This window comes from Centroberyx gerrardi, chromosome 8 (genome assembly GCF_048128805.1).
Source record: "Centroberyx gerrardi isolate f3 chromosome 8, fCenGer3.hap1.cur.20231027, whole genome shotgun sequence".
NCBI lineage: Eukaryota > Metazoa > Chordata > Actinopteri > Beryciformes > Berycidae > Centroberyx > Centroberyx gerrardi.
This window is the reverse complement of record NC_136004.1, coordinates 7822144-7843844: the sequence shown is the minus strand read 5'-3', so window position 1 is coordinate 7843844 and position 21701 is coordinate 7822144. Positions and strand designations below refer to the sequence as shown.

At 44.5% G+C, this 21701-nt stretch overlaps 1 protein-coding gene across 1 annotated transcript; it reads right to left on the bottom strand.

Moving 5' to 3' along the window:
* Window positions 1-551: 551 nt before the first annotated feature.
* gnb1l (guanine nucleotide binding protein (G protein), beta polypeptide 1-like) lies at window positions 552-19206 on the bottom strand. Its single transcript, XM_071911376.2, has 6 exons — window positions 19048-19206; window positions 18330-18455; window positions 17594-17756; window positions 14417-14509; window positions 7585-7800; window positions 552-1695 (listed from the first exon to the last, which is right to left on the bottom strand). The coding sequence occupies exons 1-6, from the start codon at window positions 19155-19157 to the stop codon at window positions 1417-1419; spliced, it is 987 nt and encodes a 328-aa protein (XP_071767477.2). The 5' UTR covers window positions 19158-19206; the 3' UTR covers window positions 552-1416.
* Between the last annotated feature and the right edge of the window lie 2495 nt (window positions 19207-21701).

Below are 21701 nucleotides of genomic sequence, written 5' to 3'. Positions count from 1 at the left end.
AAAACTTTGGATTCCAGCAAGAAAAACCACCAAACCTGCAGTTACATGTTTTTTTCCATGACAGCAGCAATATGGCAAGGCGGTTTGTCTAACGAACGGCCTCGTCTTTCCTCTCTCTGCCGAGGGTTCGCGGCTATAATGCTAGTCTGGCTCTTTGATTTCTCGGGCCTTTCCTGTAAAGCATGATGAGCTTCTCAACTCGGGGTCATCCCAGGAGACAGATCCTTTATGAAGCAGAACGTCTGCGTGCCGTTTGAAGTCCCGGCCCGGGCCTCTCGGCATGGCGCTGCAGCACATGAGCTCCCATGCTGCTCATTGACTCACAGAGATATTATTAGAGACAGTGGATAGAAAAACAACACCTCTCTATTTTCTCTGGGACTTCCATAACAAGACCATTGACCTTCTTCATGACAAATATAATATTTCCAAAAAGGACATCTGCATTTGGCATTGCATGTGAAGTAAATGTAGAAGTTAATGCAAGATAGTTGCAATAGTCCAAATGTTGAATTTTCCTTTAATCAAAAGATATACATAAATTATAGCCTATACATTTTTAATTTCTAAAATGATTACTTGACAGTTACTGTAGAGTTTTTGAATTTTATATATGGCATATTCATCTTTTTTTACTTTGCAAAGAGGCAACATTTGTTAAGAGAAACCTAGCAACAGTTCATAAACAGACAATGTTGGTTGTGGAGGGCCATTGTTGATCAGCAGCTCTACTAAACCAACAGCTCTGTGTTCTCTATGCTGCTGCTGTGATTAACCTTGTTTGACAAATACAACTCAGGTCAGACTGGAGGGCCCGTGTTAAACTAAGGCCTGCTAGAATAACAACACTGGATTACACAGCCGCTCAGGTGCGACTTGTACCTCAAATTCAAGTCCACTGGAGCAAATCTCCTGCCAGATAAGGCAACACAATAATATAGCTGCACAGAGCATCAGGCTTTGGCAAACAGTGGGAGGCAAAAGTTAGCTGGTACCTAATTATTTGAACGAGCTCAGCTATTTGGACTGGCTTAACAGCTAAAGAAATAGTATACAAAAATCAAAATATTAAATCATGAGAAAATAAACACCGCCAGATTTTTTTGTCCATTGTGGATAAGGCCTTGATCTGGAATGCAGTCCTTCCAAGCGGAGCCAAAGTCCTACTTCAGGACTTTACATTCAGTTCCTCTTGCATATTCATAATCATTGCATACTCACTATATCAAGTGAGACATATGTTCCTGAACAAAATATAAAGAATCCATTTATCCAGAGACCAATCCAGTGCTCCTGCCTATTCCAGATTAGTGCCACACCACCTTGGGTCACACCAATATCAATACAGATGAGGGCAAGACTCTCTAAGAAAGAATCAATAAAGAGTATACAAATATCCACCCAGAAGTCTTTAGCTCAACCAGTGTCAGCTCCTTCGTTATATATGGACCAGAGGCTGATGCGCTGGTCCTTGGATCCAGCGGCCAGCAGCCTGCGTCTGGGGTCCTGGTGGTCTGAGAAGGCCACGCTGAGCACCATGTCGGTGTGGTGCTGCAGTACCGCCAGCGGCCGCAGCTTCTTCCAGCCGAACACCCGCACCCTGTGGTCCCAACCCGCCGACGCCACGAGCTTACCGTCCCCCCGGATAGACAGCTGGGAAACCCCGGGGTTGACCAGTGAAACAGGGTCCTGGAGCTGAAGAACCACAGACAGAGAGGAGGCTGAGAGTCTTTAGAGGTGCTTGCAGCTTACAACCATGCATACAACATGCATGCAGAGACACTTGCACATGTATTAAATGCTTTTCGCACACTCACGGCTGTCACAGTGCAGATAAATACAGTTCAGTACAAGAATGCAGTTTCTAAGGCTACTACCCCTAAAATCTTGCATAGCAAAACATGAGGACGATGATCAGCAGTTTCTTTGTTGTTACTGCCAGAGATATCTATTCCTAATACCAAAAAACAATTGTCAGACAAACCAATTAGGTCAGCAAGTTACTTAATCATTGCCGTCTAGGAAAGCGTATCCAACACAAACAGCGACAGGGAAAGACTATCAGCTGATCTGATGATTGAGGTCAGAGCGGAGGGCTGGATGTCTGCTGAACCTGGCCGAGTCGACTCCTGGGACTCAATCATCGGCCATAAAACATTACAGCACGAGGGCCGCGGGCAAATCTCTCGGCGTCCCACTATTTGGTTTGGAGTTAAAGAGGCGTATTCTGGAGGCGCGACGGGGCTTGAGTTACCTTTGTCACATTGCGCGAGAAAGAGAGAGACCATCTCGCTGAAATGCTTGTTTGCAGAGGCGTTGTTGCTTTAAGCACCTCTGATGAATTACATTCGCACTGAAAGGTCTGGTCAGCGGGAGAAGAGACCCGATAAATACACTGTTGTAACGGCTGCCTGCTAAAGATTAGCCACAGCTCCCTCTCCCTGTGATCTACAGTGTCCCTAGGACTGTATCAATCTCTGTAAAGGGGCAACATTCTGACATATTGTAATGGATGGCGGCTAAGATCGCTATCTAAAGGGCCTGCTGTGGCGGACATTCCTGGGGAGCGAACGTGCTCTTCCTGCGGGCTGGGGATCTCCGCTGCATCAGTAAATAGGACACAAACATCTGGCTCTGGGAGCTGAAATCAAACTGGACAGCGTAAAATTGACTTCATAAGCTGTGTCCAGGGAGACTAATGGCCCTGAGCGGGAGGAGACGCTGGAGAATTTATCTGCGTGCTCCTGTTCCGGGCTGGAACCATCCACAGGCTGCATGTGGAAGATATAAGCCAGGTACTCCTAGCCAGAGTGGATAAAGTGGAATGCAATGGGAGAAGGAGAGCAGGGAGGAATGTCATTGATCAAAATGGAGCTAAAAGAAAGCTAAACTCAGAACAGGCAGTGGTGTGATTTTTTTTTTTTATTAATGGAACTTTTTTTGAGTTAATCAACCCATCATCGCTGGTACCAATAGTGTGAAACAGCGCGGGGCTTGTTAGACCAAACAAGCCAGATACAACGCTACAAAGGACCCTGGGGGGTGAAAGATTGTTTGGAGCCCTGTTATTACCTCAAGAAGTTGGTATGCCCCAACTTCACTCCATCTGGTTTGCATTACAGGCCTGATAATGATGGGTTTAAGTGTCTATTTTTGTTTGTTTTGCTTCCCATAGTTTGTGTCAGGAAAAGGCATTTATTTCATTAAGGGGTCAATCGTAAGCAGTAAACGGCTAATGATGTAGTAATAGTCATTCAGCATGGCCGGCTCGCTAATTGTTTTTACTTTCTCCAGTCTGAGAAAGCAGAGAGAAAAAGTAGTGAGGAAATGGCTGCAGGGTTGTCTTCAGCTACCACTTTAAATGGATGGTCCTGATTTGCACTTATAGCCTGGCTCCTCCACCAGACACTTCCTGCAGTGACAACAGTGAACAGGGTTTCCTCTGTGATTTTATGTAGCAGTAACAGTGATGCTTGATGGTAATCTTTGTTTTAGTCACACAGCCTGTTTTGGTCAGGGTTGCAGTGCTAAACATTTTGTTCTTTGGATACTGTATCGTAATAAAAAATATAATTTCTCAATGTTACGATTATGCTTGTTTGTCCTTTAAAAGGGCATTTGGCTAAGTTATAGTGGCATTTTAATTTCGTGTTCTCCAGCAGTGGTGATGTTGTTCTTGCTGTGGTGCCACAGCACTGTTGAATGAATACAGAGGAAACACTGCGGATCTTCTAGCAGTGCCATTAGCCAGGGCTCAATTCCTAATGAAATCCATTAGTTCTAACCTGGGAGTCTTGGCTCACTTTCCTTGACGCCCCATTTTTCTTTCCCTTGCTCCCTCACTATCAAACTCTCATCATAGATGGAATCCTTCTTTGGGCCTCATCATTCATTTTTTTGTTTGAACACTCCTTCCTGGCCTGCGTTACAGCATGCACGCACACACGCACACACGCACACACGCACACACGCACACATGCGCACACACACACAGCAGGCCTGCTGTCTAAATCTCAGCTGTCAGGAGGCTACCAGCTCTGCTCAGCAGCTGGGCCACAAGACTTTCTGTGGGCTACAGCGGCTCCAATACAAACTCACACTTCAAGATCCTCTTTTGTAGCATCTCGCCGACAGAAAAGACGTTCAAAAGGAGCGTCCACTTGGCAGATCTCATTCAAGTCTCACTCTCCTTTTCTCTCCCTCTTTCCCCTCGGTCTTGGCACCGATCTTGGCGTTCACGCTGATCTATTGAAACGTCCCATCATCGCTCACTCACTCGAGCCTAGCGGCTGGAAGGATTTTCGCAGGTATTTCTGACACACCCCGACCCTGAATCACACTCAGCAACGGGGAGATTACAGCCTTTTGTCACCTGGCCTGTCAGAGCTTGGCTCTGGCTGACAGGAGATGGACGTGTCAAACAGGTGAGCAGTCCCATTCAGAAAGAGGGGGGAAAAATAAACTCAAAAGAGCCATGATTTCTATGACAGCCGGCCCATGCATCAGAAGAGCTGTGACTGAAGACATACATCAGTCCAACTGCAGATAGTGGTTGGGCCTGATCTGGACTGACTTATTGGTCACGTCACATCCAAACTGGTTGAGGGGTGAAGGAATTCCTGTTTCACGGAAGATACCATGCAGGTGACCGGGGGGAGACAGTGGGAATGTTTTTACATTCTGGTGAAGATGAGGATCAGGAGCCCCACCTATAGGGAACTGTCATCAGTCTCAGAAATAGCTCGCTGTCAGCCATGCCTGATTTACGCTGCTAATCTTCCTCTGTCTATAGCCGCTTTTTCTTTCTCCGACTCTCCACTTCACTCTCTTTCTCCATATTCTGGAGGAACCCGTCACTGCACTTGTCAATACATTTGAGTAGCCGCCTAAATATATGTCCACCTGGCTTAAAAGCTTGTAAACCTGAACGGCCACACCCTCATACTCTCACCCTGACACATTCACCAAAAATGCCTTCTAGAAGGAGAGGGGGAAAAAAAAGCTGAATAGATGATGCATCATTACTAGGAACAGATACCGAGCCAGCCGGGTCTCCAAAGCTCATCGCGAGCAGATAAAGGCCTCTGGGAGCCATGTGTAATACATTAACCTTCATTCCTGAGGCTATCTGTCCTTATCTGGGCTTGATAAGCTCACTTCACCTCCACTAAATCATAACCGCGCTGTGTTGTGTCACATTCAGTTTCCCCTCCAGCTCCCAAACAGCAACATCCCTCTGCCCTGCCGGCTTGTTCCACTACACTGGGTGGTGGTGCGGGGGTGATTTGTGGGAAGTGGGATGCTGTGGCACTTACGGCCTCCTCAGCCTTTATTGCAGCCTCCCACTGTGAACTACTGTTCCCTTTACTGCAGATGTGTTTTTTGTTTGGCTAAGGGGCCTCCGAGGTTTTGATATTTTTATTACCTCTCGCGGGTCGTCCGTCAGGACCCGGGGCCCGGGGGCCGCTGCCCGGCAGGTCCCCCCCTCGCTACTGCCACACAAAAATACTTTTGTGGGAAGAACCGGGGATAGCTGTCTGGACGTCACACTGAGCTGCACTTCGGGATAATTTAAAAGCCCCTGCTGGATCCTTTCCTCCTCCTTGTGCTTTTTTCCTGTCATCTTCATCCTGGATTACATGCTGAATCAATATTTTGTTGCTTGAGCAAAATAAACCAAATAACCACTCTCCTCCTGTTTTTGGTATATTGAATCAAATCCTTCCCAGTGTTTTTCTAGACGCATTTTCGGGGTGAAAAAAACAGGGCTTTGCAAATATTTCTAATTCAAGCGTTCATTTGTAAAAAGCCTCGGAAAGAATAATACCCCTTCCCACTGCAGGAGTGTACTATATCAGCCTCAGGTTCCCCTCTGCTCTGATTCATGGGGGTTGGCTGAAATATGGGGCCATTCCCTTTTGCTCATGAAATCAACAGAAAATATAGCATCAAATGAGGCGTTGCGACTCTGATGCGTTGGCTGTTATGCAAGATGAATTATGGTACAAAGCTGATGTGATCTCTTTTTGGTCTGAATCACCGCAGCAGTCAGAGTAGAGAAGATGGTAGAAGATGCTCTGGCACCGGCTTTAGTGTAGAGTTTGGACCTCTCCCAAAGTGTGTATGTGTAGTTATACATGTTAGGACAAGGCAGTACACCGTGTTTTCAAGGTATGGTGGCATGGATCCACAAAGTATGCGCCTTTACATTATCGCTGTCAACAGTGTTTTATTGCTTTAATTTCTTTAAGCGATAAATATAATAATTTATGTCTCTTTCCTATCCCAATGTAAAGAGTAAACCATATTTACGGAGGATAAACCTGTGTGAGTGCATTGGCTGGCATCTTAAAGTCATATGTTAATGATTGTGTGATATTTATTGGAAAACACAACTAAGGGCAAATATTATACCGTCACAAGTAAGAAAAATGTTGTGATATATTTTCCAGGACTATATTTGATGGTATTTTGATCATACTACCCAGGCCTAATGTGTGACTACGTGTCAGTGTGTGTGTGGGTGGTTGGGCTCTGGAGTGACGGCCCGGCCCTTGGCCCTGGCCCTGCCAACGCTGTGTAACCAGCGGCTGATTTATGGCCCTGGAGCCCTGCTGAGCCTCTTTCCTCTTTGGCCCCCAATGTTTTCCCAGAGAGCCTGGAGAGAGAAGCAACACTCTTCTCCTCTTTTAGATTTTTACATTTTTAGGCATTAGCTGACACTCTTAACCAGAACGCCTTGTGCGACAATAAGTGAGCAGGTAGGGGGTTCGGGGGCTTGATCAAGGACACTTCGATAGGACACATGGACAACACATTGGCTGTTGCAGGGATTGAACTTGTGACCTTTTTGGTTATGGGCAAAAAAAAAACTTGCAACCTTGCAGCTCCTCCAAGGTGCATAAATCAAAATGAAACAACAGATTGAAATAATTCTGCTACAGTTGGAGAATTATTGACCACACTTTAATATTAAGAACCGTGGGTTTGGGCTGTGATAGCCTTTGTCAGGCATACAGGGTTTCATGCATAGTTTACAATAAATATATTCCATGACATCCAAAATGGCCGCTTCAGGGCCCACTTATCAATCATTCCCCAGTATTTAAAAAAAACAAATGCTGTCTCCTGGTGTATGAGGCCCCAGAGGGTTTTAACGTTTTACAGACAGAATCCCATCTTACATTTGAGAACATTACAACATATTAAAGATAAATTAGATTAATTAAATTCCTCAATCATTCCATTTGGGTAAAGACCTTTAAAATTGAAAGCTCTTAAAAGCCACTCTTCAGTTTCTAAGCAAATTTAAATTGCCTCCTCTTGGGATGAGAGAAACTTGTTGACGCATATAGGAGAAAAGGAACACATCAGATGCTTAGCCTCTTTAAAATAGTGGGCTCACAGGGCCATTTAATTCATGTAACGGCATGGAATATATTTATTGTCAACAATGCATGCAATCCTGCAACCCTGATGCAAATGAAATGCGTTGATTTTTAATTATAAACCTTTTTTGGTTACAGGACAGTTTTCTTAACTCCTCTAGGCCACCCTGCTAACCTACACCCCTCATCTGCTGACCTGCAGGTTGTTCTGTCCGTCCAGCATCCAGGGGGAGAGGTTCTTCTCCGAGGAGCCCGAGATGCCCCTCAGACGCTTGGGGTCAAAGGTCAGGCACATGACAGGTTCAGGGTGGGCGACCGCCTGGCTCAGCGTGGACCTCTGGGATACGTCCCAGAGCAGCAGGGAGCCGTCCTCGTAGCCAGCCAACAGGAGCGGTCCGGGACCCGAGTCTGGCTGGAAGGGAGGGAACAGAGGGAAGGAGGGAGGGGGGTTGGGAAAAGATGGAAAACGAGAGGGAAAGAGAGAAGTGGGGGTACGACGTGAGATGAGAGCTGTGCGGTAAAAGCCACAGAAACCGCTGCGCTGTGCTAGCAGCAGAGCAGAGCAGAGGTTATCATCCTGGAAGCTCCCGCTGACACCAGGAGAGACGCTGTGGGCTCCATTCGTCAGCCTGCCGCTCCCTCCTCCTAGCACTCCATTACAGCACTCGTCACTTTGCTCCTCATCTATATCGCCGAGCCACAGGCCTCGCTGCTGCCACTGAGAAATACAGTGGGCTAACACACTGCCAAAACAACACTGTCCCTCTAAAGACTTGGTTTACTCTATGCATTTAATCTATGCAATTTCATTAACCTATATTTATTGTATTTTTACTTCTGTATCATACAATTTTGTATATTTTATATTGTACGCATTTTTCATTCCTTAGTATGTTCTACTGCTATTATTTTGCACACCTCTCATAGTACTGTAGTTCTTTTTTTCATGTATTTTGTTTAAATAAATCCCATTTGCTATACTTTTAATAATTTAATAATTTTCTTCTGCTGTATCCCATTACTATTGCTGCTGCAACATCCAAATTTCCCCACAGGGATCATCAAAGTTTTATCTTAAAATAAGTGAAAAAAATGGCCAAAGTATTAATTACAGTGCATTGCAGAACACATACAGTATATATAGGGGCAAATGCATGCATAGCGAATATACAACACTGCACAATACAGCACAACACACACACATGCTCAGACAAACATACAAACACAAACAAACTTGTATACACACATAAAACGCACAAAAGACTTTCATTTTCATCCCAAAATACTAGTACAGGCCCAGTGTTTACAAATGGTGCATTCATCATTGTAGATCTTTCAAATGAGAACAGTTTTAATGCTGCAAACTGCATCATAAATGAAACATGGTACAAACACAAGCTTGGACACTCAACCAACACCTAAACTGCCCTCAACCACCGTTGTTACAAAAATATAGAGCAAACACTGCAAAGTACATACTGAGCATAAATGTACTTGTATGCATATAAAAAGGGAAAAGGAAGCAGTATAGGAGTTAAAAAAGAATGATCACACTGAGGATATGATGTAAAAACTAGAAAAAAAGTTGAACACATAAAGTGCTATGATGACAAAACCCTCCAAAAACTAGCAAGAACAAAGACGTTTTAGACTACACCATCATCAGTGTGTTCTGATGCAACGCTGTATATGTACTAACCGCTAATTCACTAGTATGCAGACATGACAACATTGTGTAATGAATATTTCCTGATGACATAGATGACCTGCTGACAACATCGCCCATAAAAGAGTCACCTATGACCTATGTCACCCACAAAGCCTTGTCTGACACCCTGTCTGTGGACTATATGCCCTCTGTTGGGAGTCCCAGATAACCTCTCAGTATCTGCTTACTGGCTGTCTCTGGAGGAAGGAGTGTGTGTTATCGGCCAGGCAGAGGAGCTGCACGGAGGAATACAGTGAGCTTGTAAATCACTTCAGTGAATGAGAACATAAAGGTGAGCTGATAAAAGCAGGGGGCTTCATATATCATGGCACCGCTGGAGGGAAGGAGGGACTGAGGGAGGCAAGGGAAGAAGGGAAGGATAGAGAGAAATGGGGAGGGAGGGCTAGGGAAATTTACAAAAAGAGAAGACTGCAATCCCCCTTGCCTTCCTCCCTCCCTCCCAAAGTCCCACCATTCCTCTCTCTGAGTATGTAAAAGACGACGCCTCCTGTTGCCTAAAACACGCCCCCTCACATCCACCTCTGCCTGGGACGTTATGCAAATGATGATTAAAGCTTTTACAATCTTAAAAGACAGAGCACAAAAGACAGATGTACATTGTTGTACAGACTCTTTGTGCCTTTGCTCTAAATTGCCGACAGGCCCCCAGCAATAGCAGTGTGCCCTGCATAGGCAGCAGCAAGGAGGGAGAGAAATTCTTTCCATATGTGCGAGGGAGCCAAGGCTGACATTTTTTCATCCATCTTCAAGTCCTCTTCTCACTTAACGCTATATATATATTTCTCTTTTTCCAGCTTTAAACAAATTATAGACAGAGCCGTGTATTCCTTCCAAACACGTCAGCGAGGACGAACACTAAGGGATTATGAAAACAAATAAAAACAAGTGAAAATCAGTGGCCCCTGCTTGCAGGCAGGGCCCGGGCTAAGCGTTCCAGGCTGGGGGCCCGCCGTGGCCCTTTGCACTTCACTTAAGTGTAGGACCTCCTTGATTGATGATGTCATGGGTCGGAGGTCAGGGAACCCTGGGTAGACACCTAATTCATTATATCCTCCACAGGCCCTTCTACAAGAGGGCTCTCTGCTGGAGTGGGGCCGGGGCTTCGGGAGGAGATTCATCACTCCAGAGCAGCTGGAAAGACAGATGGATGGAGGCTGGAGGAAGAGGCAAGGCCGACGGAGAGAGAGCGAGAGAGAGGGGTGGGGTTGGGTCTTCTACAGCACTGGTCAGTGTCCAACCTGTTCATCACCACACCGGCTTCTGATTGAAGATTGCTTTTATGGTATACAGTGGAGGGTAATGAACACAAATGACAGAAAAGTGGTTCTAGTGAAACTGCAGAACGTACAGTATGTTGACAACTTGCTTTATTTTGAGCAAGGCACTGTCATTCTGGTAGTTTCTCTTGTAATCATTATGATTATTTTATAAGCTGCATGGCTCATGAATTGGATTTGACTCATAATGTCACAAGAATGTGGTGTATGTCTTAACCCACTGAGCTACTGTCCGCTCTGGCATCAGAATCTCTCAATACTACTTCCAGAGTCTATTAGGGAAATGGTAACAGAGACTGATACATTTGACCGATTAGTGGTATAAGACCATTTAATAAGAGCCACGTTGTTTATATACAACACAGTTAATTGTCACTGGCTGAATAAGAGCCTTTGTTAATCATCATCAATAACATTAAAGCCAAAGATTGTGAGTAAAAACACACCTTTTCAAAACTGCTTTTAATCTCTAACTTTCTTTTGGCCTCTTGGTCTTTTATTTTAACTGTCTTCTCTTTCCCCCTATTTGATATGTTCTATTCTCTGTCTTATTCATTGATATTGTCTGTTATGTGTAGAGAAAAGCGCTATACAAATATAATGTATTATTATTATTATTGTTATTAAATGTTATGCATGCTGCCAGTGGGGTTAGACTGATGTATTGGTTTGCCAATACAATGCCAATGTCAATATATCAATCCAATATTAGCCTTTTATTAAAAATTGGATATTGGCCAGTCAATGTCATCCACCTCTGATATGATGCAGTCTGACAACATATTTATTCTATATTTAATCAAGTTTAATTATTATCAGTAGTATTAGTATCAGTATCATCATCATCATCCTGTGTTTCAACAGGAGAGTTTTAGTGTCCTGTCATGGTCTAAATGTTGTTTCAGAGGCTTTTCAAGCCTAACAAGAACACTAAATACATTTTTTTTTATTTGATGGCACAAAATATCAGCTATTGATATTGGTATTGGTAGTCTCCAGTGATCACCAGGTGTGACGTACTGATTTTAATTGTGTATTAGCAGCAAACACTTCTATGTCACTTGTTGATCATGTGGGAAGTCCCTCCAAAGCCAGGAACAGCCAAGAGACCAAGAGCCCTGTTTGCTGATGTGGCCCAGGCAGGCACTGCTGCACATAAGGAACCAATCGCGTCCCCCGGTTTTCGCCCCGGTCCGCCATGATGTCATGGCCGCGAGGCGGCGAGGTGATGAGCTGAGAGTGATGGATATCTGTATAGGAACATTTCCTTTTCCCCGCCAGCCTCTGTTCACGTTAAAAGCCTTGCACATCATACATCACTACTGTCCCTCTGGCCGAGCCCGACATCCCCGCACGGGACAAACCCACATATGGAGGCACTTTCTTCCTCCACGCCCGCTGTAGCGCTCACCGCTCCACAGCCAATCAGATTCGGAGAGATCAGGTAGTGTGCTCAGTCACCTTCTGGATGGAGCTGAGAGTTTGAACTGTGGAAAAGTGCTGGGTGGGATTTTGTTGAAGGGAGGCTGAACTGAGAAGAAACTGCAGTTTAAACATGGCATTTAATCTCGCCCAAAAACTCGAGCATAGAGGGCTTAAAGGATGACAATAAATCTGTTGGTAGGTCTGTCTTAGAAATAATGGAGGATAATCACTTCTCGTCTCAAGGGTGGGAAGGAGGGAGGGATGGCGGGAGGAAGAGAGAGAGAGAGCAACAGAGAGAGAAAAAAGATAGCTGTGTCAGTGGCTTCTTCCTGGTGTGTGAGCGTGTGAGAGAGAGAGAGAGAGAGGTAAAGCGTGAGGATGACTATGTCAGCGGCCGCCTCCCGGCGTGTGTGAGGTTAAGGAAACAGTGAGTAGCACATGAGGAGTTGATGTGAAAGACAAGATGAGCTTTTTCTTCTCCAATGATTGATTGACAGAATGTGTGGCCAGTGTTTTCAACCTGCCTGTAGGTGTGTGTGTGTGTGTGTGTGTGTGTGTCGGGGTTTGCGGTCTTTCCCCACTGCATGGACTTTCCGAGTCGCTCGGTGACAGTAACAGATGAACATGCCTCAGCCTTGAAAGGAATCAGCCTGGAATGATTTAGAATCACCTGGGCCCTTCGGCTTTGAAGTCAGACAGCTGCCTGCGCTGTATTACACTGATATTATATAATTGATAATTATGTTTCCTGGCACTCAACGCTGAAACTGCATTGGTTCATAAATCAGACGATGAAAGGAAACGGTGGGTGAAGCTTTGAAATCAAAAGAAAAACACAAACACGGTGTCAGTGTGTACTGCGAGGCTCTGTAACTCGTCAACACGGCTCGGCATTAATGTCACCTGTATGGCTTTTGTACTTGCCGATTAAAATGATTCTGAACAGTATTGCGATATTGCACTGACGTGTGCGGGTTCAGCCTCCCGATTGCCACCGGCATAAATAACCACAGGTTGTGTTTTGATTCCTGTTGCCACCAAACTGCACGGCCCAACAAACGGATCCAAACCACCCGCAATTTGTTTAAGTCTTGCATGAGCAAAAAACCCGCTCCGCCCCTCCCCCGACTCCAACCCCTCGAGAAAGAGTTAATAATTAAGCATGAAAATAATTACAGGGTCTCGTTAATGGGTGGAAAATAAAACTTTCGGCAGCATTTACAAAACAGAGAGCGAACTCCGGCGCGGCTCAGAATGGATGTACAGCTGCAGGCTGATATATGGCTGTGAACCCCCGGCCCTTCCAAACGCTCTAATTACAGTGTTGGGACTCGCTGCCAACTGAGAAGAAACGCTTGGAAAAATGGCCCAGGATGAGTTGGTGGGCTATAAATCACGTGCCACGTCTTCCGCGCGCATATTTGTTGACTCATCTATTATTGCGTCTTGTTGTGGGCCGCTGGCCAATCAGTTTATAGCTGGTAAATATAGAAACGGTAACATTTACAAGGAGGAAGAAAGAGAAGGAACGGATTTGACTGCTTTTGATGCTGGTCGCTGAAGTGAACTCGCTGAACTTGGCGTGTCGGGACTCATGGGTATTGCAGTTTAAGGTGAAGTGTGAAACCATAGCAACTAGGGGTGTAACGGTACACGTATTCGTACCGGACCGTTTCGGTACGGGACTTTAGGTACGGTGCAGATGTGTACCGAATGCAATCTCAGTAGGCTTGTTTTGCGTGCGGAACATACTTCAAATCCGAGTTCCCACACGAACATATTAAGTGGCGGACCGGAAGTTTGTTTAGTCTCCGCCTCGCACTTTGAGCGCACTACACAGACAGCACGCTTAGCCTAGCCTAGCCTAGCCTAGCCTCTGGCTAGCGAACGTCATGGCCAATGCAAACGATAAGCCAGAGCTTGAAGACCCTCCCTTACCGTTAAGGTCTCCTTTGTTCAGTAGTGATCGGGTATGTTTCTGGCAACACGTCAAAACTTGATAACTCATTTGAAACGGCACCACGCGAATGTGAATATCACTGCTGCAAGGAAAAAAACGAGCGTAGTGCAAACGCTGCTCCCTTCGTCATTTAAACAGCCTTTCACTGGTAATTCAGATCGGGCCAAAGCAATAACAAATGCTGCACTTTAGTCAATGTGGAAAAGTTCATTTCCTAAAAAAAGAAAAGATTATTCTAGTTATTTATATTTTTTATTATATTTTATATATTTCTTATTATATTTTATATTTTGTTTCATTTATTTGAGAATATTTTATTTATTGGAGAACTTATTAGTAGTAGTTTGCAGCAGTATTCTATTTTTTATTCTATTTTATTTTTATATATTTTATTTTTTATTATGTTTCATTTAAAATTTTATTAAAAAAATTATAAACTGTTGTTTACAAAAGTTCATAATAAACGACAAGCAATTTTCTGTTTTGCATTTTTTCCCCTTACTGTACCGAAAATGAACCGAACCGTGACTTCAAAATCGAGGTACGTACCGAACCGTGATATTTGTGTACCGTTACACCCCTAATAGCAACATTTGCTGTTAAAATGATACATGTGAGAGGATTGCCTTGTGCTTACCTGCCACAGTTTGATACACATGACCATCCCAAGCTTAGCATCTGGTATCAGGCTGCAAACTGGGGCCTTACTGGGCAGCTCAATGATCTTGATCTGCGGAGGAGACAAGACAATTAAACTTTAAAGCTGCACTAAGCAAAAATCAGCCTAAATCACCAAGTGGTGCTGCAACACCACTTCCTCATCTATACCTCACTAATTGAGGCACCATAGATTCACCCCTATTTGCTCAAATTATTTTCATTATCATTTTGGTGGCAGGTATGTTTACTGGCTGGAAATCTTCTTGCCACACAGGAGGCAACAAATAGAAACTTCTGAGCAAAATACAAAAGCATCAAAGTGAGCTCTCCGTCCAGAGAAAGCTGGACTCTGACTGAACCTCTTCACCACCTCCACCCCCACCAGACACTAAGAGGAAGAATTTCCGTTCCGAGGAGTGTGGAATTTACTGATGTCACATTACCTGAATATCTGGGTATTGAAGTCTTCAAACAGTTACCTCTCGTTGCCATTTGGGGCGTCAACATGCGAAACTCCCCAGTGCAGCTTTAAGTTAGGTTACTTACATACTTATGCCATGCTAAAATCGCCTAACTGACAATCTGGCGCTGTCCTGCTTAGACTAAAAGCCAAAGATGACCAGGCCTTTGCCATCTCGGCCGCCTAGACTTTGGAAGGCGAAGCCTATGGAGTTGCGGCTGGTAAAAATCTTTGTCACCTGTTAAATCACTTCTTGACACATTTTTACAGACAGACTTTTATACAAAATGGTTTTACTCCTTTTATTTGTTGATGAATTTGCCTGTTATTTCCTTGTGTAATGTTTTCATTCATGTATTATCATTATTGAGACCCAGCTACATACACACAAAAATATCACGTAACTATAAGCTGTCTGCCAAGTCGTGATTTGTTTGCCTTTTGAATTCAACTAATAAAGCCGCAGCCTGAATCTGTCATTGTGGGTCAGGGCCTCGGCAGTTCAGAGTGCCTCCCACCGGCGGTACAGTACCATCCATCAGGGCAGAGCAGCCGCCCCGCTGTCTATAATAAATCCTGCTAAAGCCTGACCCCGCGACATGAATGGTGTTTTCCTGCACGCGTTGGCACTGATTCTGATAAAATACACACAGCCTAATGAAGCCCGCGATCAAGTGTGTGCATGCGTGTGTGTGTGCGTGCGTACGGACATCACCGCAGCACCAGAACTCATTCCGCCGACTTCCTCCATTGCTGATGATCCGCATATTCATCCTCATTAGGCCTCAGATTAAACATCCCTTTAAGGGAGCGATCTGTATTTTAGCGCTACGCCACATCTGTCCTGCATGTTTACCTCCGCTCGCCTGACAAAGAGGGCCTTTAAGGAGCTGCCTGTGCCTCAGGTGCTGGGCTGTTCTTGTGTGGCATCGCACTGCCCGTAAATAAAACACCCACACTATTAATTAATGTTTCTGCTATGGCAGCAATCCGCTGGCAGGAGTCTCATTGCGAGCAGTAAACAGTAAAACCGCCTGAAACAGCTGAGCAGGAAATTATTAGTCTGTGTTACGTACTTATTACCTACTGCCTATGGAGCTAAACCACACCGCTTTGCATGCGTATGGTTTCTAGGGATATTTATTTGTGTGAGTGTTTAATTTGTGGATACGTGATAAGCATCTGCCTCGACCAGTGATCTCAGTGGAATGGGGTGGGGAGACAAAATGACAAAATCAACTGCGGACTGGGTGTGTGTGCGTGTTTCTGTCTGTCTGTCGGTCTGCCTGTTGGGACAATGGCATTATTGAGGTGGTGGGAATCGCAGGCGCCCCGATGCCTGGCCTTGTAGACTGGAGTTAGCGGAGGCACGTTTGGCTGGATCAGGTGACTGCTCTGTCCCTTTCAAGTGTGGCTCCTCCACAGCGGAGTGAGTAACATGAATCTGGAGGCAATAAGAGGTGGCTGAATCGCTGGCCGTCCCCCTCCCCGTCCCGCCTCGCCGCACACAGACTGGCCCTACACAAAACCCTACACCAAACGTTACACCATGTGGGTGAACACACATTTGCTAAGAGACACATACTGTAATGTGCACACACAAATGTGACTTCATTCCAGAGCACAGTCTACTGTACTATCAGGCCTGGAAATTCACTTTTTAAACCACCAGTCAAAGTGGGCTTTCATTCCAAAAAGTGGGTTTCATTCCAAAATCTAGCAGCCACTTTAACTATTTTACTTGTCAAAGTGCTTTTTAGAAGAAAAAACAGCCTTGTTCGTTGCCTTCCAAAATGTCTGGTAGCATAATCAACGGACTTTCTTACCCATGCAAAGAATGGGGGCAGACACAGAGTGACAAGGTGCTTTGGATAAAAGCATTCACCAAATGGCATGTGAGCCACCGCCAAAATTAACCTGCATTTGGCTGGTGGCTAGTATTAAATTCCCATCCTGGAGTCCATCCTTCTAATGCGCAGGTTGCCTTATGACATGAAAGCGGCTTTGTTAATGACGCCGTTTAAGATTGTTGTTTGACAGCTCCTGGCTGCAAAGTGCATGCTCACATATCATGTTGACTCACATCACATTCACTGACGCTCAATAAAAACTATTTCATAGGCCATATGATTAAATTCAAGCCATTACACATGAGTGGATCAGAATAGATGCACAGGACCACAACAGTATGGTGGAAGAGAAAGATGAAAGCAGTGCCAACTTCGATGTTAGTCTCGACAACCATGGTGTGGGACTTCCAATTTTCCAGTTACTTAGGCTACTAAAAGCCACAAATATGCACGGACGCTGAAAGCCAATCCAGCAGACTGGCTATGGCACGTCAGGTCAGGTTTGTGCAGGTTGGCTTTATTTTTATCCTCAAGTGAGACTGTTTAACCAGTTAACCCGCTCACCACCCACCTGCCAGTAATTTCAAGGATGTTTTCTTATCTTGAACATAAGTGCCATTTAATGGACACTTTCATCCAAAGCATTGACCTAAAAGTTAGAGATGTGGGCTTGTGACTGGAAGGTTGCTGGTTCAAATCCCCCAACTGGGTCTAAATGCAGTTTCAGAGGCTTTACCTCAGAATTACCTATTGAATGCTTTGAATGCTTGCTTTACCTATTGAATCCTTGGAATTTTGGGGAATTTTTGGGCATGAAAACAGTCAAAGAGTCCTGATGTCTGACCTCCTCCGTCTGCTGTCCAGGGTAGGCCAGTAGCCGGGTCCCAGGGCTCATCTCCAGCAGGGAGCACTGACAGAAGCCAACGCTACCGGTCCACACAGAGTCCGTCACCTCGCCACGACCCTCGCTCAGATCCCACTGACAGACCCGCATGTCCCGCCCCTGACTGCTCCACCAACAGGGAGAAACAAAGAAAAATCATTTAAAGGGAAAAATGTATTCCTCATTTTTGTTCATCTCAGCATCTGCTACTGCCGTCTTGTTTTGGCACCCTGTGTGTGCTATAAATTCATATATTTTCAAATTTTTTCATCCATGTATTTTTTTTATTAATATGCTCTAGTGTTGTAACTATTGGCTGCATTATGCTTAATACCCTCCATTTGCTCTGTATTCTTATTTATGTCTTATTGGTTCTTTGCTGTATCCTATTATTTGTTGCTGCAATGAGACAATTTCTAAGAGGGGTCATTAAAATTGTATCAAATCTAATGTAATCTAATCTTTAAAAAAAAAAAGCATGTTTCTAAAAACGTTTTACACTGTAGCTCAAACTAACATTATATTTCAACAGGCACCGGTTGCTAACAGAAACATTAATGATGTCTCCAGTAGTGACAATGTTCTCCAATTCTTGTGCACATTTTGCACAGTAATGCACGTGCTTCTGTTGCGGATAGCTAAACAGAATACAGCATCCCCACCAGGAAGGCAAGACCCAGGGAAGCGTCATACTGACCTGATGAGGGCGTTTGTCGACTGCAGTGTGCTGATCCAGATGACCGAGTTACCAGAGTGGCCTTCTAAAACCTTCTCAGCCCTCCTGGTGTTCAGGTTCCAGATATGGATGGCACCCGTCCCTGACCTGCACAACACAACAACAAGGCTGATTTCGGAAGGATTTATAATGAATTATTAATAACAACAATACAAGGTAAAAGTAAACGTCCCCCACATCCCCCCCGCTGGGATAATCAGTAACAAATTTCACCTGGATTTGTCCTGTAACTGTAGCACCCCTCTTGGGCTAATTGGTGTCATTCTGAAAATGCTGGAACGCAGTGGTGAGATGCATCATTCCCCCAAGATTCGTTAAAATTCAATCAGTGGTGTCCGAGATATCGTGTGTGGCTAGTGAGCAATGGATCCATAGTTCCCCTACCACTTCAATGTGGGGGATGACTAATACTTCTATGACTACTACTAATAATAATAATATCAAAACAAAACAAAGTGACAAAGTGCTTTACAGACAATACAATGACAGATGGGTCAATTAGATGAATGCTAAAAAACAATAAAACCGCAGGAATGCTGTTTCTGCTAGCCTAAGCTCCTCAGGCTTACTTGCAAAAGGAAGGAGAAGGGGCGTTTTCATAGATAAATGAAAACATTCTCGACTGTTTGAGGAAGACAAAGAGACAAAACATGGAGATATGTTGTGATGAATGGCTCACCCGGAGAACAGGAGGGGGGGGTCCCCTCCACGGCAGCTGAAGTGGAGGGCGTTGAGGGGCCCGCCGGCCCCCCTCAGGGTGTAGATGGGGGACGGAGCGGGACGAGACATCACCGGATCACTGTACGGATGCAGCGGAGGCCACAAACCCAAATCATCTCACCCTGTGGAAGAGAAAACAACCCCAGAAATGAACCGAGCTTCAAAGATGTCCATTAAACGCAAGCTGGTGTTTTTGAGGCGAAGGAGTTAAGTGAAACCTTGTTGGGTTTACATTTGTGGTGTTCACAGGGATCACAGTTTGGAAGAAATGAGAAATGAGTTCATTTTGTGACTGACTTCAATCACTGGGAATGTTCACAACATTGCAAAATGCAGTTTCTCTAACAAAAACGGCAGATTGGAGACTGACTATGCCATTTCAGCATACGATGAAAAATGAAAACGGTTCCATCCAGATCGGGTTGATTCAGTTGACTCCTGTTATGAAATGGAATATGAGAACGTGAGATGGATAAAAACATAAGTCTGGGCCTAACACTCCAAATCCTTAGAAACCTAGTCATCCCAATTTGTTTATGTAAAAACAATGAGCAAAGACTGATTGTCAGAGAGCGATTTGTTTTCGCCTCCAAGCCTTTTCTATTCGACACAGCAATCAGACAGGCATGTTTAATGCAGTGTCTGTATTTTCTCTATTGTTAGTAGCTACAAGCCTGTGGCTGTTGGGCGCAGGAGCTTTCTCTACATCTTCCTCCTTCTAGGCTACGTGATAACACCTCTCTTACTCAATACGTCATAAATCACAGCCTCTGACAGCTTAATTACAGTAAACAGACAGAGATTCGGGCTTCTCACTCCTCTTGTGATCAACAGCCGTTGTCCCAGAGGCAGAGGCAGCAGCTCAGGCTTTTATGTCGTTTGTAGGCCGGGCAGCCGAGGAAACCCAACCGACCGCAGGTATGCCGAGAGGAAATGATGCGTCAACGTCAAATCACGGCAAGATCACACGTGAGTGGCTCTCGGTGATTGGCTTCACAGCAGGGTTAGACCGCCACAGGTTTTGGCAGGCTGAAACTGAAGCTGCCGATAGCTAATATTTTGCGCCGATATTACAAGGATTCAGTGTTTCCCCAAGAATTGTATTCTTGGCTGAGTGGAAAGCCTCTGAAACAGCATTCAGGCCCTCATGACATTACAACTCAACACTGAAACCAAGACTAATGACATTCCTTTGTTTGGGTTGGCAGTCCCTAAAGGCAGGGTGACCCACCGCCTATTCAATGCCATGGGAAACTATGGGATAGATTACTACCTTTAAATGAAGAATTCGCAAAAATATTACTGAACAATTAAATGAGTAAATAAAGTGTGTAAACAAAATAAAAATGCATTGCAGGTTTGGCAGGCTTGACACCCGTGAACCTGTTGAGTAAAATCCTCCCACACCACATTGGAATGATTTCTCTGGTCAGCCGTCTGAAATAAATATTTTTAAAAAAAGGGAGGTCAGGGAGGAACCTCCATCTTATTGGTAGTGGACGACACTGACTGGCCAATATATGATTTTAATAAAAGGTAAATATTGGTCTAATCCTACTAGTAAAAGTCTTAGAACAAAGCACAAGGCTAGACTTAGGCCTACTTTATCCTAATCATAAAGAATCCAGTTCTCAGCCAGTATAGGCTACCTATTCAAGGTGGGTCATCTGAGTTAATGAGCACTACGCCCACCCCCCACTTCACCCCCCCAACACAAACACACACACACACACACACACACACACAAACAATCGGCCCTTCCCCTACTTTTACTTATCATAACCCCTTGCTCCCTGCAATCGGCAGACGCTGAAACCGGACCCCGAGGCATTCAGGAGCAGCTCATTTCAGGAGGTTAGTGGTTAAATTGTCCATGTGAATCTGTGAAGCGGAGAGACGGACCTCTGGCCAGCCTGCCTAATTAAGCACACAACGCCACAGTCTGAAGGCCTCACAAAGACACACAGTCATCTCAGCTCTGCTATCCCTATACCACAACAGACAGAAACACTGCATATCTGCACATAAGTTTTCCACCTTCACTTTACACTTTATTATCTGTCTGATGGTCAATAAACAGCCATCTATGCCTTCTGAAACGGCTCCCATTAAATCTTCCGTTCTGCCAATTATTCTACCACCTTTTTTTGCATGTTCCCTAAAGCTACGGTTAGATACTGCATCAACACGTTTTTTTACTGCTAATACCACATGAGTACTTAAGTATCAGCCAATGATGAATACAGTTCCTATCAAATACTCACAATATAGAATGACAATTTTGTGTCATTACAAAAAATGTGTGAGAAATGGTTCATCTTTCTCCAAAAGACAGAACTAGCATCCTCCATATGTGGGGAAAAAAGACAAAAAAATAAAGTAATTTGGTTTGATTTCTGGCATGCTACACAACATGTGACTTTTAATATCAGATACTAATATTGGGGAAATTCTACAATACTCACATCCCATTTTAGCCTTGTATCATGTATATCTCTGGACCAAACCAACAGCAAACCCACTGGGGCTTGCACAACTGTACTAACTCGTTTTTATGTGGTATGAAGAAAATGGAAAAGGAAAAATGTCAACAGTGTTTTGTGAGGGTCTATT